At 27.4% G+C, this 14,273-nt stretch overlaps 2 protein-coding genes across 7 annotated transcripts; both read left to right on the top strand.

The window, feature by feature from the left end:
• On the top strand, window positions 1-3,349 carry LOC136076884 (uncharacterized). 2 transcript variants are annotated; one of them, XM_065790606.1, is made up of 2 exons: window positions 1-272; window positions 1,384-3,349. In XM_065790606.1, the coding sequence occupies exon 2, from the start codon at window positions 1,503-1,505 to the stop codon at window positions 2,964-2,966; it is 1,464 nt and encodes a 487-aa protein (XP_065646678.1). In that variant the 5' UTR covers window positions 1-272; window positions 1,384-1,502; the 3' UTR covers window positions 2,967-3,349. The 2 variants fall into 2 exon arrangements, with proteins under 2 accessions (XP_065646678.1, XP_065646677.1); XM_065790605.1 differs by having other exon boundaries at window positions 865-3,349.
• A 1,312-nt stretch (window positions 3,350-4,661) lies between these two features.
• Window positions 4,662-10,053, top strand: LOC136076883 (uncharacterized). Of its 5 annotated transcripts, none has more exons than XM_065790604.1 (8): window positions 4,662-7,829; window positions 8,345-8,438; window positions 8,543-8,673; window positions 8,783-8,879; window positions 9,068-9,137; window positions 9,290-9,336; window positions 9,561-9,720; window positions 9,865-10,053. In XM_065790604.1, the coding sequence occupies exons 4-8, from the start codon at window positions 8,856-8,858 to the stop codon at window positions 9,909-9,911; spliced, it is 348 nt and encodes a 115-aa protein (XP_065646676.1). In that variant the 5' UTR covers window positions 4,662-7,829; window positions 8,345-8,438; window positions 8,543-8,673; window positions 8,783-8,855; the 3' UTR covers window positions 9,912-10,053. The 5 variants fall into 5 exon arrangements, 2 of the variants coding, with proteins under 2 accessions (XP_065646676.1, XP_065646675.1); XR_010636652.1 differs by having other exon boundaries at window positions 5,061-7,829; window positions 9,047-9,137; XM_065790603.1 differs by having other exon boundaries at window positions 8,543-8,879.
• Window positions 10,054-14,273: the final 4,220 nt, after the last annotated feature.

Genomic DNA, 14,273 nt, shown 5'->3' with positions numbered 1-14,273 from the left:
TCCAGATATAATTATTATTTTCCAACATGGCGACAGAATTTAAAATGTGTACTTGTGCAGTTTGCTTGACAAATAAAGGTATCAGATCAAAATGTCTAACGCTTATAACACCCTCAGTATGCAAAAATATTCAAGAATACATTTGGCCAAACTTTGATATTGATCTTGATGTTTGTCCTTCAGTAGTTTGTTCCAACTGCAGAAGAAATTTATTTAGTCTAAACAAAGGAGAAACTGCATATCTTTCCAACTGGTTAGAGAGTATATCAAAGGTACTTTTGTATGAGTTAATTATAACTTATATATATGTATATGTATATTTATATATACATATACATATATATATATATATATATATATATATATATATATATATATATATACATATACATATACATATATATATATATATATATATATATATATATATATATATATATATATAAATTAAATTAGTAAAAAACACTTATCTAACTTTTTCTTCTACTTGAAGTTTCATCATTGCTGGATCATCAGGAAAGTTCCTTCCTGATACTCTTTCTGTACTTTTCCTGATGATCCAGCAATGGTGAAACTTCAAGTAGAAGAAAAAGTTAGATAAGTGTTTTTTACTAATTTATCATTGCTCTGTTCTTTAAGAACATTGAGCACTCTATTTGTAAAATACACTAACATAATTTACATATATATATATATATATATATATATATATATATATATATATATATATATATATATATATATATATATATATTTATATATATATATATATATATATATATATATATATATATATATATATATATATATATATATGTATATATATATATATATATATATATATATATATATATATATATATAGGTTGATAGAAGCAGTATTAGACGAACCTCCTCACTGCTAGGTATCAAAAAAAATGTTGATAAAGCGCCAAATAAAACAGAGAAACATTTTGATACAGAGACAAAAACAACTGAGAAAATCTGTATTCTTTTCTATTTAAATCTTGGTATGAATAATAAATATTACGGTTTTATAATTTAAATAAATTTTATTGAAATGTATTTTTCCTTTATTTTTTATCAATCAAATCTGTTATATAAAAAAGTTTATAATGTGAAATAATCCACAACTATTTATATTCTTTTTACAAGTGCAAATATTTTGCACTTGTAGATATTGTTAACTTGTTTGTTCAAATAAATTTTTAAAAATTTATATTGTTTTTAATAACTTTAAAATTCTATATTGTTTGATAAATTTTAAAATCATACAATAAAACTATTAAATCATAAAGTTTGATTTAATAATTTTATTGTTTTATTTCTTATTCAATTTTTAGTTATTTTAAAATACTTTTTAAACTATCACTGTTAATTTTAGGCAGAGGAGTTACTCATACTTGTTGCAAAAGTAACGCTGTAAGCAATATCATAGATATCAGTGAGTCGCTTGGAGAGAAAAATGCAGAACAAATAGTTTCTGGATTGTTAAAACGCAAAATGGAACGTGAAAACATTGTAAGCGGAGAGCAGTTCATGTTGTCTACAGGTGGAAATCTTCTCTCGGTTACAGTTGGAGTTAATAAAATTAAGTCAAAAAGAAAGAAAGTAAACCAGATCTCATTCCAAACTATTATGGAGCTATCGAATGAATTAGAACTTTCTAAAAACAAAACAAAAAAATTATGTTCTACTTTACGGAGGAACGTAACTGGTGTTGTAGAATCAAGTATTAATATTAAAATGACTGAATTAGAGGAAACTCTTGATTCTTTATATGAATGCAAAACAGAGGAACTGGTTGACGGAGATCAGACAGTTTTTAGAGATATAGTTTATGTAAAAAATACAACGGAATTTATTAAATTTATAACAGAAAAAAGAGGTATCGATAACCTTAATGCAATGGTAAGAATTTCTATAGATGGTGGTCAAAACTTTTTCAAAGTTATCATTAATGTTTTTGATCCAAAAAATCACTATTCTTCATCTGAAATATATGAAGATTCTGGCGTAAAACATTGTTATATTCTTGCCATTGTGGAGTTGGTTTCAGAGGACAATGGCAATCTCCAAAAATTATTGGCTCCTCTAAAACTTGAAGAAGTAAATTTTAGTCTTGCATTTGATTTAAAGTGTGCAAACAGTATTTTTGAACTATCAGGTCACTCTGGTAAATATGCCTGTTTGTATTGTGAAGGAGAATGCTCGCTAGAAACAGGAAAACGTAGAACTTTAGGCTCCATAGACCTGTGTTATGATCAATATGTATGTGATGGGAAAAAAAGATTGAAAATGCAGGAATACAAAAATGTTATCAATCCTCGTTTAATTTACTTACAAGAAGAACAAGAAACTCTTCTTGAACACATTGTTCGTCCACCGGAGCTCCACATTTTGATGGGAGTTGTAGATAAATTTTGTACTTTACTTTTGTGTGTTTGGCCACCTTTTGAAAATTGGTTGAAAACACATTACATACTAATGAGAGGGTATCATGGTGTAGGTTTAGATGGAAACAATCCAAATAGATTAATGTCCTTGCTAGATGTTTTAGAGAGAGATGTCACCTTTGCTGCAGCAATTAATATTTTACCGATAGTTAATTGTTTGCATAAATTTTTATTAATAAAATCAGCAGTGTTTGGTTTGGAACTGGGTATAGATATTTCTGTTAAAATTGAAGACTTCCAAAGTTCATTTTTTAATCTTCAACTGTATACCAAAGATATTTTTGACTATAATTTAACAGTTTCATGGAAAATTCATATTTTAGTGTGTCACATTCTCCCTTTTGTAGAACACAATAATACTAGCTTAGGTAACTATGCAGAACAATGTGGTGAAGCTGTTCATCACAAATTTAAAAAAACTTGGGTGAATTATAAAAAAACTATTGGACACAAAAATTATGCAGAAAAGCTAAAATCTGCTGTAGTGAATTTCAATTTAAACAAACAATAGTGAAAATATCATTTGTGTTATAAATATATTTATTGAGTGTTTTTTTTAAATATAATAGATAAATATTATTGTGTTATTTTGACAACCATAATGGCTGACTTTATTTTAACTTAAAAAGAAAAAAAGAAAGAAATGATGTGTTTTAATTTTTAAATTTTACATACTTAGCACTTAGTTCAGATTTTTTTGGCAACATAAATTGTGTTTACTATTGCATATGATTGATATAATGCAAAAAAATTGGGAGTGGGGAGAGTTTCAACCTGGTGGTCAATTTGGAGAACAGTGAATTGAAAACTGCATCTTTTTAACTTTTTTTGAACGTTTTTCAAAATGTATATCTCAAATAAAAATTTTAGACAAAGAAAAGTGGGCCAGGCTGTATCCAAATTCAAAAATGTTTTAATTTTTCAAAAAAATTTTTTAGATATGTGTATAGTAACATGGCATTTTTTTTATAACTTGAAAACTGTTTATACAAAAACAATTTCAAGAGACTGCTTTTTCAGATTTTCAAAAATAATAAAGAAATTTATTTCTTTAAAAATTTAAAATTATTTTTATTTCTGACATTTATTTTAGTAAAGTTTTAAATACATTTATAGCTTTTTTTCTTTCAATAAAATATGAATGTAACCTTTTTTCCTACTGTTTAAAATGATGCGTATAAAGTCTTTATTATAATTGTCAGTGAGCTACATGTATAAGCTAATATTTTTTCAAGCACAAGCAAGCCAGTGGTGGATCAAGGTTTAGCGTCGTGGGGAGGGGGGCAGGTAGGGGCGACATGGGGAGAGGTGGCACATTAATCCCAGAAATATTTTTTTTCGAGAATCGCACTTGGGATAAATATATTTCATTGATACTTTTATGTGCGCTTTATCATAACTATTAGGTTCGTCTAAGACACTCGAAACAATCGAAAGTTTGAGTTTACTTTGATTAAGAATTATTCTTAAAAAAAAAAAGATATACTTAATGTTATTGCAATGGTTTGGTTATTTAAAATATATTTAAACTATACATTTTTGATATTGATTTAAATTTAAAATGGTGAAAAATTTGTTGATCAAATTTTAAATCTAATCACTTTTTATGAAATAAGAGTTATATAAATATTTCATTTTTAAAGTTAAGTATTGACTTTCTGTAATAGCTCTTAGCGGATAATTGTACAACTAATCAAATACAATTTGCTTCTAAAATCAAATTAAATAATGATAAAATTGTTTGAAAAAATGAAATTTTTCAAAACTTTTTAGAAACAAAATTTAAACCCACAATACCGTAAAAACCCCTAATTCCGGATGTAACCTAATTCCGGATGGTTTTAGTAAAAAGTTTCACAACTCCCTTAATATAATAAATTTATGAATTATTTTTTTTTAATTAATAAACGTCTTTATCAGACAAATCGAAAAATATAAAAAAAAAATTATATAAACTAATGCAATCATGAAAGATTTCAATTTGAAATCTCTCATAACTAAAAAAACAAAAAAAAGGAAAAAAATAACTTGGACTTGCAACAAAAAAATTAAAAAAGTAAAAACACTGTTTTGTGCAGAATTTTATGCTGATTATTTTAGCCAAAAAAAAAATTAAATTACCTTTTGAAATAATTGAAAAAATGAAAAACAAATTTGCTACCAGCCAAAAAAAAAGACACCTAATTCCGGATAGAGGTAATTATTAGAGGTAGTTAACGCATTTGTGTTAATTGTATTACTGTATTAAAGAATATGGATAATTTTAAACAAAAAGAAGAGCGAGAGAGTCGAATCCAGCTAGCTATTCAAGCTATTACTAAAAAAAAAAATGTCATACGTACAAGCTGCTAAGTGTTATAATGTGGCAAAATCTACACTTTTTGACAGAACAAAAGGATCATCTAATAATCGAGGAGCGCCAAGAAAGATGAGCAACATCACTGAAGCTATCTTTGTTGATTTATTAAAATTTATGAGTGATATAGGCTTCACCTTGAATAGAAAAGGCGTGTTTATTTTTGTTGAAAACTATTTAAAAGAATCAAACCAACGTAGTCTATTCAAAGACGGCAAACCGACTAGAAAATGGTACTGCGGTTTCATGAACAAATACCGTAAAGAAATTTGCCCAAGAAAAGTAAGCGGTATGCAAACTATTAGAGCTGTGGCCACACAACCAGCTATAATTGACAATTGGTTTGAGCAATTAGCAGTAGCATATAACCCTCTAAAAAATGAAGCGTTGATTTGATGTTGATCAACGTTGATTTTGCGTTGACATTAGCGATCAACGGCGATCAACTATAAATGGATGTTGTAGCAACAGCAATGTTATCAACAGCAAATCAACGTTTATTTACAAACACTGAGCGTTCGTTGATTTACTGTTGACAAAAAACAAATTTATTGAGCTGCTTACTAACAGCAATTTGCTGAGCAAATAGCATGTTCTGCTGGGATTTTTTTGTTATTTTTGGTGGTAATAAACGTTTGTTCAAATTTTAATTATATTACGGTACCGTAATATAATTAAAACCTTTATAGATGGATAGAATAAATGGATAGATAAAACCTATGAAATGAATATAAACTTTATTGAAAAACATATATTTTGTTAAGTAATTATATTTTCAGTTCTTGAATAAAGATTATTCTAATGAAATTAGGGTAGTTCTTTAACTATTTGAGGATAATAGAACATCTTAATATAAAAATTTTAACAATTTAAAATAAAAAAGTCACAACTTAGCAGCAATTTGGCTTATTAATGCTTATTATAATAACATTGCTATTATCATAGCAAACTAGTAATGTTTATGACTGCAAGTATTTGCCTGATAAATTCTGACTGCAAACTAAAATCATATAGTACAAAATGCAATTTAAATTGGTTTTTTCTGATTTCTTTTGAAGATGTGCACAGCGATATATTTATGTTTTCAATCACTTTGCCTGAAAATAAATTTTGTTTAAGTAAAGTTGAATCTTATTGTGGAGGCGATTATATATATCTTAGAGTTGAAAGTGCAATTGATTATTATATATCAACAGTTGGAAATAAGGAAAAGCTTGATCTAATTGTAAGTATTGATGGTGCACCTATGTACAATAGTATAAAGACTTCCATTTGGCCTATACTATTTACAATTAACAGAAAAGAACCATATGCTGTTGAGTACTTTGAAGATTTTATTCTTGATATGAAAAAATTTCAAACTAATGGGTATAAACAGCTGCATGTGACTATTAAACTTCGCACTGACATGGCTTTTAAAAATAATTTGTATAAAGAAGAAGGTCACCAACTTGACAAGAGTCTTTCTCCGCTTGCTCAGTTAAATTTCCCAATGGTAACTGGATTCCCATTAGACTATATGCACCTTATATGTCTTGGGGTAAATAAAAAACTTCTAATAAACTGGTGTAAAGGTCCCCGATGTATGAGAATAAGTTAATCTGTTAAAGACAGTATTTCAAATGAACTCATAAATTTACGAAGTTATACACCATCCAATTTTCAATGTAGACCACACTCTTTAAATGAACTTGAGAAGTGAAAAGCAACAGAGTTTTGATTCTTTCTGCTTTATGCTGGACCTGTTGTTTCAAAAAGGAAAAATAAATAAAACTAACTATGACTTATTTGTTTCTCTTTCAATTGCTATGCACATACTGCTTTCTGATAAAATGGTGAAAAATGAATTGTTGCATTTGCTAAACAGTTGCTTATATGGTTTAATTAGAGAAGTACAAATTTTGTATGGGGAGATCTTGTTAACATACAATGTTCATAGCATGATTCATTTAGCTGATGATTGTGTTAACTTTGGGGAGAGTCTTGATCATCTAGCAGCTTTTCCTTTTGAAAACTTTTTGGGTTGAATTAAAAAAATGGTGCGAAAATCATATCAGACTGTTGCCCAAAAAGTGAATCAATTAGATGAGAGAAAAAAGTTGGATATTTTTCTTAGAGAAAGGAATGGTAAAGAAATTTCTGTCCAAGTGGTAAATAAAAAGATCACATCAAATCTACGAGACAGAGTTTATGTCATTCAAGGCAAAGGGTTTATTTTAGTAGAAGAGGCTTTGGTAGATCTTGCAAAATGCAACACTCTAAATCGTCATTCAGTTCGAAAGTTTTTTCCTAATTGTTTTGAAACATCTTATTTAGACAATTGTTATGTAAATTCATTAGCCAACCTAAAAACAATTTTTCTGAAAAAAAAAAAAACTTTTGAAAAAAGGCTTGATGATACCTCTTCAAAAAGGTGGTTATGCTTTTTTTTTCTACTTAGACATTGTGATATTGCTTATGATCACTGATTTCTTGAATTAAAACACAAATTTTGATTATACTTGCAGAGCATCAATTTTTAAAGAATGTCTGTGCATGTGTCATTATGTAAAATTTGTTATAAATTTGTCAAATATATAGTTCATTGAATAATTTTAAAGTGAGTTTAATGCATTTTAATTAAATATTATAAATTTTTTGTGTGAAACAAATACCTGGTATGTTTATAGAAATAATAAAATATTTACGCTGGTGTTTTACATTAATAAGTATAAAAAGCGTTTTACAAAGTTCATTGTTTTTAATCTCTAATGTATTTTTAATTTTATTTTGTAACTTATATAAGATTGTTTAGAATTAAATTGCACCAGAATATTGAAATGTCATTTGCCATTGTTTAATTTTTAAATGGAAAAATTAAAGTAGTGGTAGTGATTACTAAAAGTTGGATGAAAAATGATGGGAAAAGCTTCTGGCATTTATTTAAAAGTTCCGCTGCGATTCGTAAAGCTGTCACAACCTTGCAGGCACCAACCTCTGATTGGAAGATATACCCAGCAAGGATTTTATACACTACAGGTTTGCATATTACTATAAAAAAATGTAAAAAAATTGAATTAGATACTGAACTGTATGTTTTGACCAGGGCACTGGAGAGGATAAACATGTGCTGGTGCAAATTTATTTTGGGCCCCCCTTTACAATATGACTATTCTCTCATTTAATATCACTTATTTTAAATCCAATATTCCAACAGGCATTTGTTTAAATTATATGTTCTGAATGTCATTAGAATGTTTAAAGAAGATTCTTAACAATTTTTTTAATCGTTGACAAAAACATTTTTATTTTGGAGTCTTTATAAAAAAAAGTTTTTTTAACAATGTTTTTATTTTTTTTTTAAATTTTCAGTGTTTTTTAAAAACTAAAAAATTCATTAATTTTCATGGGTTTTTCATTAAAATTCATTAATTTTTATGCGGTGCACCAACTGCACCCCATTCTCATAGCGCCTGCTTTTGCCGCAAACATTTCAATTATATATTTTTATTAGATATCGATAAATGATTTTACGTACATAGATTTGTGTTTAGATTTTTATGAAAAAGCTCAGTCACGCTTAGAGAAAACAGCAGATACTTTAAAAATTGAAACTGACACCGAAGAGAAAAAAGGGACAAAGCAAAAGTAAATTTTACTAAAATTATTTTTAAATAAATAAATAGTTTTGCAATAAAGAATTACACAAATCATGCACTGTTTTTGTTTAAAAAGTAAAGTTTATATTAAAGGAGAAAGACGGCAATGGCATTCTCTGAAAGTGATGAAGATATTGTGGTTGGTGATGAAGAACTATACAGAAGATATTATTTTGATAGCTCAAATAGCTAAAGAACATCTAACGTGATTCTAAATATAGCAGGTTAACTATTTTTGTAAAAGTAGTATAATGGTTTGTTAAAATAAACATGCTTATTTTTTTACTGAATTATAAATGTTTTTAAATCAATATCAACTCCCCATTTACACAGTGAAATAGCAAGCTTTTCAGTTGCTGAAAATAACATTGACTTCTCGAAAGAAACTAATCTATCTCAAGGGAAAATGATGTTTTCTTCAAATATATTGGTAAAAAAAAAAGTCCTAATGTTGCTTTTGTTCTAATTAAAATCTGTGTGCGTGTGCAGTAAAAAAATTAATAGAAATCAGAACTATATGTTATAGAATATAATTTTGTTGACAAGTTTAAATAAAATCACTATAAAATGTTTAAAAATTTTGTTTTATTTTTGTAGGTATAATTTATCTATACCTAGGTAGAAAATGGCTCTAAAAATTGTGTTTTGGATAAAGAGGATAGCAGAGAAAGACATTTGTCTTGCCAGGGTAAATAAAATTTTTAAGAATGTACATTTCAATGTGTTAATCAAAGTTTTATTTATTTTTTCCATTTAGGTAATTTTTCATGGTTAATTTTTTACAAAATATTTTACATAAATAATAACAATATTATTTATTTTACTACATTTTTTTTTAAGATTTTCAAAAAGTTGCGTTGAGTTGGATGGCAAAAATAGATAAAAAGGTACTACTGTTGCTTTTTATTTTAATATCAAGGATTGCATAATACCCCCACAAATTTTCAAAATTTTGAATCAAATCAGAAAAGTGATTCAAGAGTCAATTTTAAAAATCCATGTATTGAAATTAAGATTAATATTGAATGAAAATTAATATAAATTTCATTCATATAGAATGAACATAATATGTATTCTGACCCTTAAGTAATTTTTATTTTTTTAATAATAGATGAGTTCTCTTAGTCGTTGTGGAGGTAATACTCCATTTAAATTGGCTTTTGCTTTTGGAAAGTTGTTGATGAGCGAGGATGCTGGGGCCTGTTTTAATGTCTCTGGTGGTTCATTGAAGATAAATTTTAAAATATACTCCCTGTATCATATGACAGTGGGTTAGAATGGTTTTATGCATTTTTTTAGATTTTTTTTTTTACAGGAAATATATTTTGTTTGCCCTAGTCAGTCATTTATGTAACTATTTGCTATAATTTCTGCAGTTTGATTTTTTTTTAATTTGATTTGAATTTTTGATTTAGATGCGATTACACGACAGCATCATGGTGCAAAAATTTGCGAAGGTTGATCAGGCATTTCGAAATTTTTAAGACAATCAGGAACACGACTCAATCAAAAAGTTTTAAAAATGAACAATGCTGCAAACGCTAAATAAATTGTTTGAAAATGTAAATTTTGTGTTAAATTCAATAAAAAACTTTCTTACTTAACGCAGTGCCTACTTTATTTCATTATTCTTTTGAGTTAGCTTTTAATTGCTCTATCAATAAATTTTTTGCTAAATCCTTTATTTACAGCCTGTTTTTTACAAAACAAATTAAGATATGAGAAATATGTATAAATTTTATATATAAATATTTTATATATGTGCATATATACATACATAATATATATATCAATTATAAATTATTAGAAAATCACTTAACAAAAATTTTTTCAATTAACACTGTTTCATCAATAAAAAGACTCATCAGAAATAATGAGTTTTTTTTATTGATGACAGCATTTCTGATGAGTCTTTTTATTGATGAAACACTGTGTTAAATGAAAAAAAAATTTTGTTTAGTGATTTCCTACTAATTTATAATTGCTCTGTTCTTCTAAGAACATTGAGCACTCTATTTTGTAGAATACATTTTAAAGTTGTTTAAATATATATATATATATATATATATATATAGAACCCTTAGATGTTGTCCGAAAGTTTTTTCGATATTTTGTTGACAAAAAGTAAAAATTAAAATGCAAGACCGGAATTTTTTTTTTTTAATAATGATAGACTGCCTGCCCCAACCAAACCCTCAGTCGATGTAGCAGCACTCCCTTGCGGGTCAGGCTATTTGTCAGTCGATGTAGCAGCACTCCCTTGCGAGTCAGGCTATTCGTCAGTCGATGTAGCAGCACTCCCTTGCGAGTCAGGCTATTTGTCAGTCGATGTAGCAGCACTCCCTTGCGAGTCAGGCTATAAGATAGTCGATGTAGCAACACTCCGCGCATGATTTACAGTAAAAAAAATAAAAATAAAAACATTTTATTAAAAAAAATAAAAATAAAAACATTTTATTAAAAAAAATTAAAATAAAAACATTGTTTATATTGTTAAAAACATTCAAAATGTTTTAAAAACATTCAGAATGTTTTTAAAAACATTCCGGTCAATTAAATTTGCGTTTTTGTGGTTTTTTTAAAAAACGATTAATTTGTAATTAAATTAATGGTTTTTACTTTCGTCCAACACGGAAATGTTGGACGAAAGTCAAAAGTAATTAAAAGTGACGTATGTGTTGGCGTAAGAATCACTTTTTTCCTTCCGCTCTTCCTAAAGCCAACAAACTATAGAACTATATATATATATATATATATATATATATACATATATATATATATATATATATATATATATATATATATATATATATCAACTATTTACGAAATATATATATGTTTATGTTTATAGATATATAAACATTTATATATTTCGTAAATAGTTGATATATATTTTTTTGATATATGCATCAAAAAGCGATATCAAAATGCCGTCGACTATTATAAAAATCAGTGTTGAATCACCAGAAAAAATGTTTGTTGATTAAACGTTGAGAAGCAACATTCGATCAACGTTTTTTGTAAACACCAAATCAACGTTGATAAGTGGCTAACATTTTGGACAAAAAATCAATGTTGACGAGAAACATTGAATCAACATCAAATCAACGCCTCATTTTTTAGCGGGAATGAACATAATTTAGGCGATATTTAACTGTGTTGAGTCTGGTTTGCAATTTGATAAAGGCAAAGTCAAAATTATTTGTAGAAAAGAAACAAAAAACCCTAAAAAGCTAGCACCATCGAATGAAAAGCAAATGACGACAATCTTGACGCATTTGGTAATTATTTACCTCATTAAATAATTTATAAAGGCAAACATGTTATGAAAGACTGGTGCAAAGGCGGTGCCCAGAATGTTTATTGTAACAGTATTAGTTCAGGCTGGATGGAATCCGAACATTTTTTGTCGTGGTTTAAAACAGTTTTTTTGCCTCACGCAAACAAACTTTCAGGATTTAAAGTTCTAATACTTGATGGCCATGCTTCACATATGAGCTTAGAGTTGAAAAACAAGCTTTAGAAAATTCTATTTTACTTTGGCGTTTGCCGGCTCATACCAGCCATTTTTTACAGCCACTAGGTGTTGGCGTTTTTAAAACAGTAAAAGGCGCATGGAAGAGAATTATCGAAAGTTATTTAACTAAAAATCACTTTAAAAGCCTGACTAATCGACATTTTCCGGCCATGTTTAAGGATCTCATCCAAATGTTGGGTTTAAATCTGAAAATGCACGGAGTGGTTTCAAAAATACTGGTATATTTCCACTCGATCGTTCGCAAATTTTCTTTTAAAAAAACTTCCATTGGTGCTGTGTTTCAAGCTGTCGAAAACAACAATATTGAAAATTTATTTGATTCTTCAACAGTATCTAGTCCATTAGTTATGGAAAATGCTACCAATACACCTAACACACCGTCAAGAATGTCAAATCGTGAATTTTTGCTTAAAAGCTTTGCTACTTTGAATAATGCTGTTCAACAAGTGGGCAAAGATATAAACAAATCAGTGTTAAATATGCTTCGAGATCAATTGATACCAACTCTGAATAAAAGAGTTCAAAAAAGTGAGAGAATAAAGCGACCAGCTAATTATAATATGACTTCAGCGGATGCCATAGCTTACGATGAAGCTGAACAAGCATCAAAAAAACAAAAATTAGATGAACAAGCTGCAAAGAAATTTACTAGAGAACAAAAAAAAATTTCCACTGCTACTCAAAAAGCGAAAAATGCACAGAAAAGAGAAGAAAAAAAAAAGTTGAGACAAAGTCAGTCGTCTAAAATACCAGGTAAAAAAGGTATAAAGACGAAGAATCAATTAGAAGACCCTCATTTTCCTCAAGCTTCAAATAACATTTTAGTATCTGATGATCTTCTATGTTATTCTTGCGAAATTAATTGGACAAATAACTTAGATAACCAATGGCTTGCGTGTGAACAGTGTTCAAATTGGTCATGCATTGAATGTGTCTTTGATTATCGTCCAACCATGGAATTTATTTGTAACGAATGTGTATAAAATAATATATATTCTTTTTTTATTAAACGATTTCATTTTTTTAATGGATTAAAATAATTATTTTAATGTTAGTATTATTTGTGTAAGTGTTTTTCTGTATTTTATACGCATCCGGAATTAGGAACATAAACACCTAATTCCGGATAAAAACAATATTTTCTAAAAATAAAATAAAAGATTTATATTGCAAAAATAAAATTTTTTATATCGTTTGATTTGTCTTGTTATGAAGTTTATTTATTTAAAAAAATTATTTCAAAATTCTTTATATTGAGCTAGTTATGACAATTTAAGTCCTAAACCATCCGGAATTAGCGGTTTTTACGGTAATGGCTCTAAATTAGACTGACACTACTTTTAGATTGTAACTTAAATAAGTTTAATTAATTATTTTAATTACTTTATTTACTTAATTAATTGTAATTAATTAATTTAATTACTTAATTAATTATAAGTTACAATCTAAAAGAAGTGTCAAAGCCTTATTTTGTTAAATATTATGTTTGTTAATTAACAAACAGTTCTTATCAATGCATTCGAATAATGCTTTAGAAAAACAAATTTGTATATATCCAGCATCCAGCATATAACAACGTTAGAGCGGCAAAAGAATTATTCTATCCAAGTAACATATTTATTAGTAATTGTTCAGCTAATATACCATAACAAGATCTTGTAAAACTTACTTGTAAAAGATTAGTAGAATTACAGAAAAAAGTTGTTTTATCTTAGGAGTTTGATAAAGCAATATATAAATAGGATGAATTTGATGGCTTAACTTGTCAAAGCATCTATAAACAAAAATTATTAGATAGCAGTTATCGCAATTTATCAAACAACTTTTTATGACTTTCATTGACTATTTGCATTGTTCCTTTAGAGCTATTTACAAACATAGATAAAAAAAAAGTTATTCTTTTGAGAAACTTAAAGCCATTTATCTCGAACTCTGAGATTAAAAAAGAAACTAATTACTGATAAATATTGATTGATGAAGTAAACTTTAAAACAAAATGGTAAATTTAATTCCATTCGTCGTCGTTTTTGAAAGACGAAAAGTATCTATTACAAACCATATCAAAATCACCATAGTTGATAGAAAGGTGCACATTGCTTTATCGAACATAACTGACTCTAATAAGTCATGTTCATTGTATGGATGTAATATTAAAATTTTGTTTAAAAAAAGTATTCTACTCACATATATACCGTATATTCTACTCACATATATACCGTATATTCACCATTCTACTCACCAGTATGGTATTTCAAGCTTGCATGCTTGGATTAGATGTTTTTAATG

This window comes from Hydra vulgaris, chromosome 02 (genome assembly GCF_038396675.1).
Source record: "Hydra vulgaris chromosome 02, alternate assembly HydraT2T_AEP".
NCBI lineage: Eukaryota > Metazoa > Cnidaria > Hydrozoa > Anthoathecata > Hydridae > Hydra > Hydra vulgaris.
Note: the sequence above shows the minus strand (reverse complement) of the source record. Positions and strands in the feature narration are given on the sequence as shown.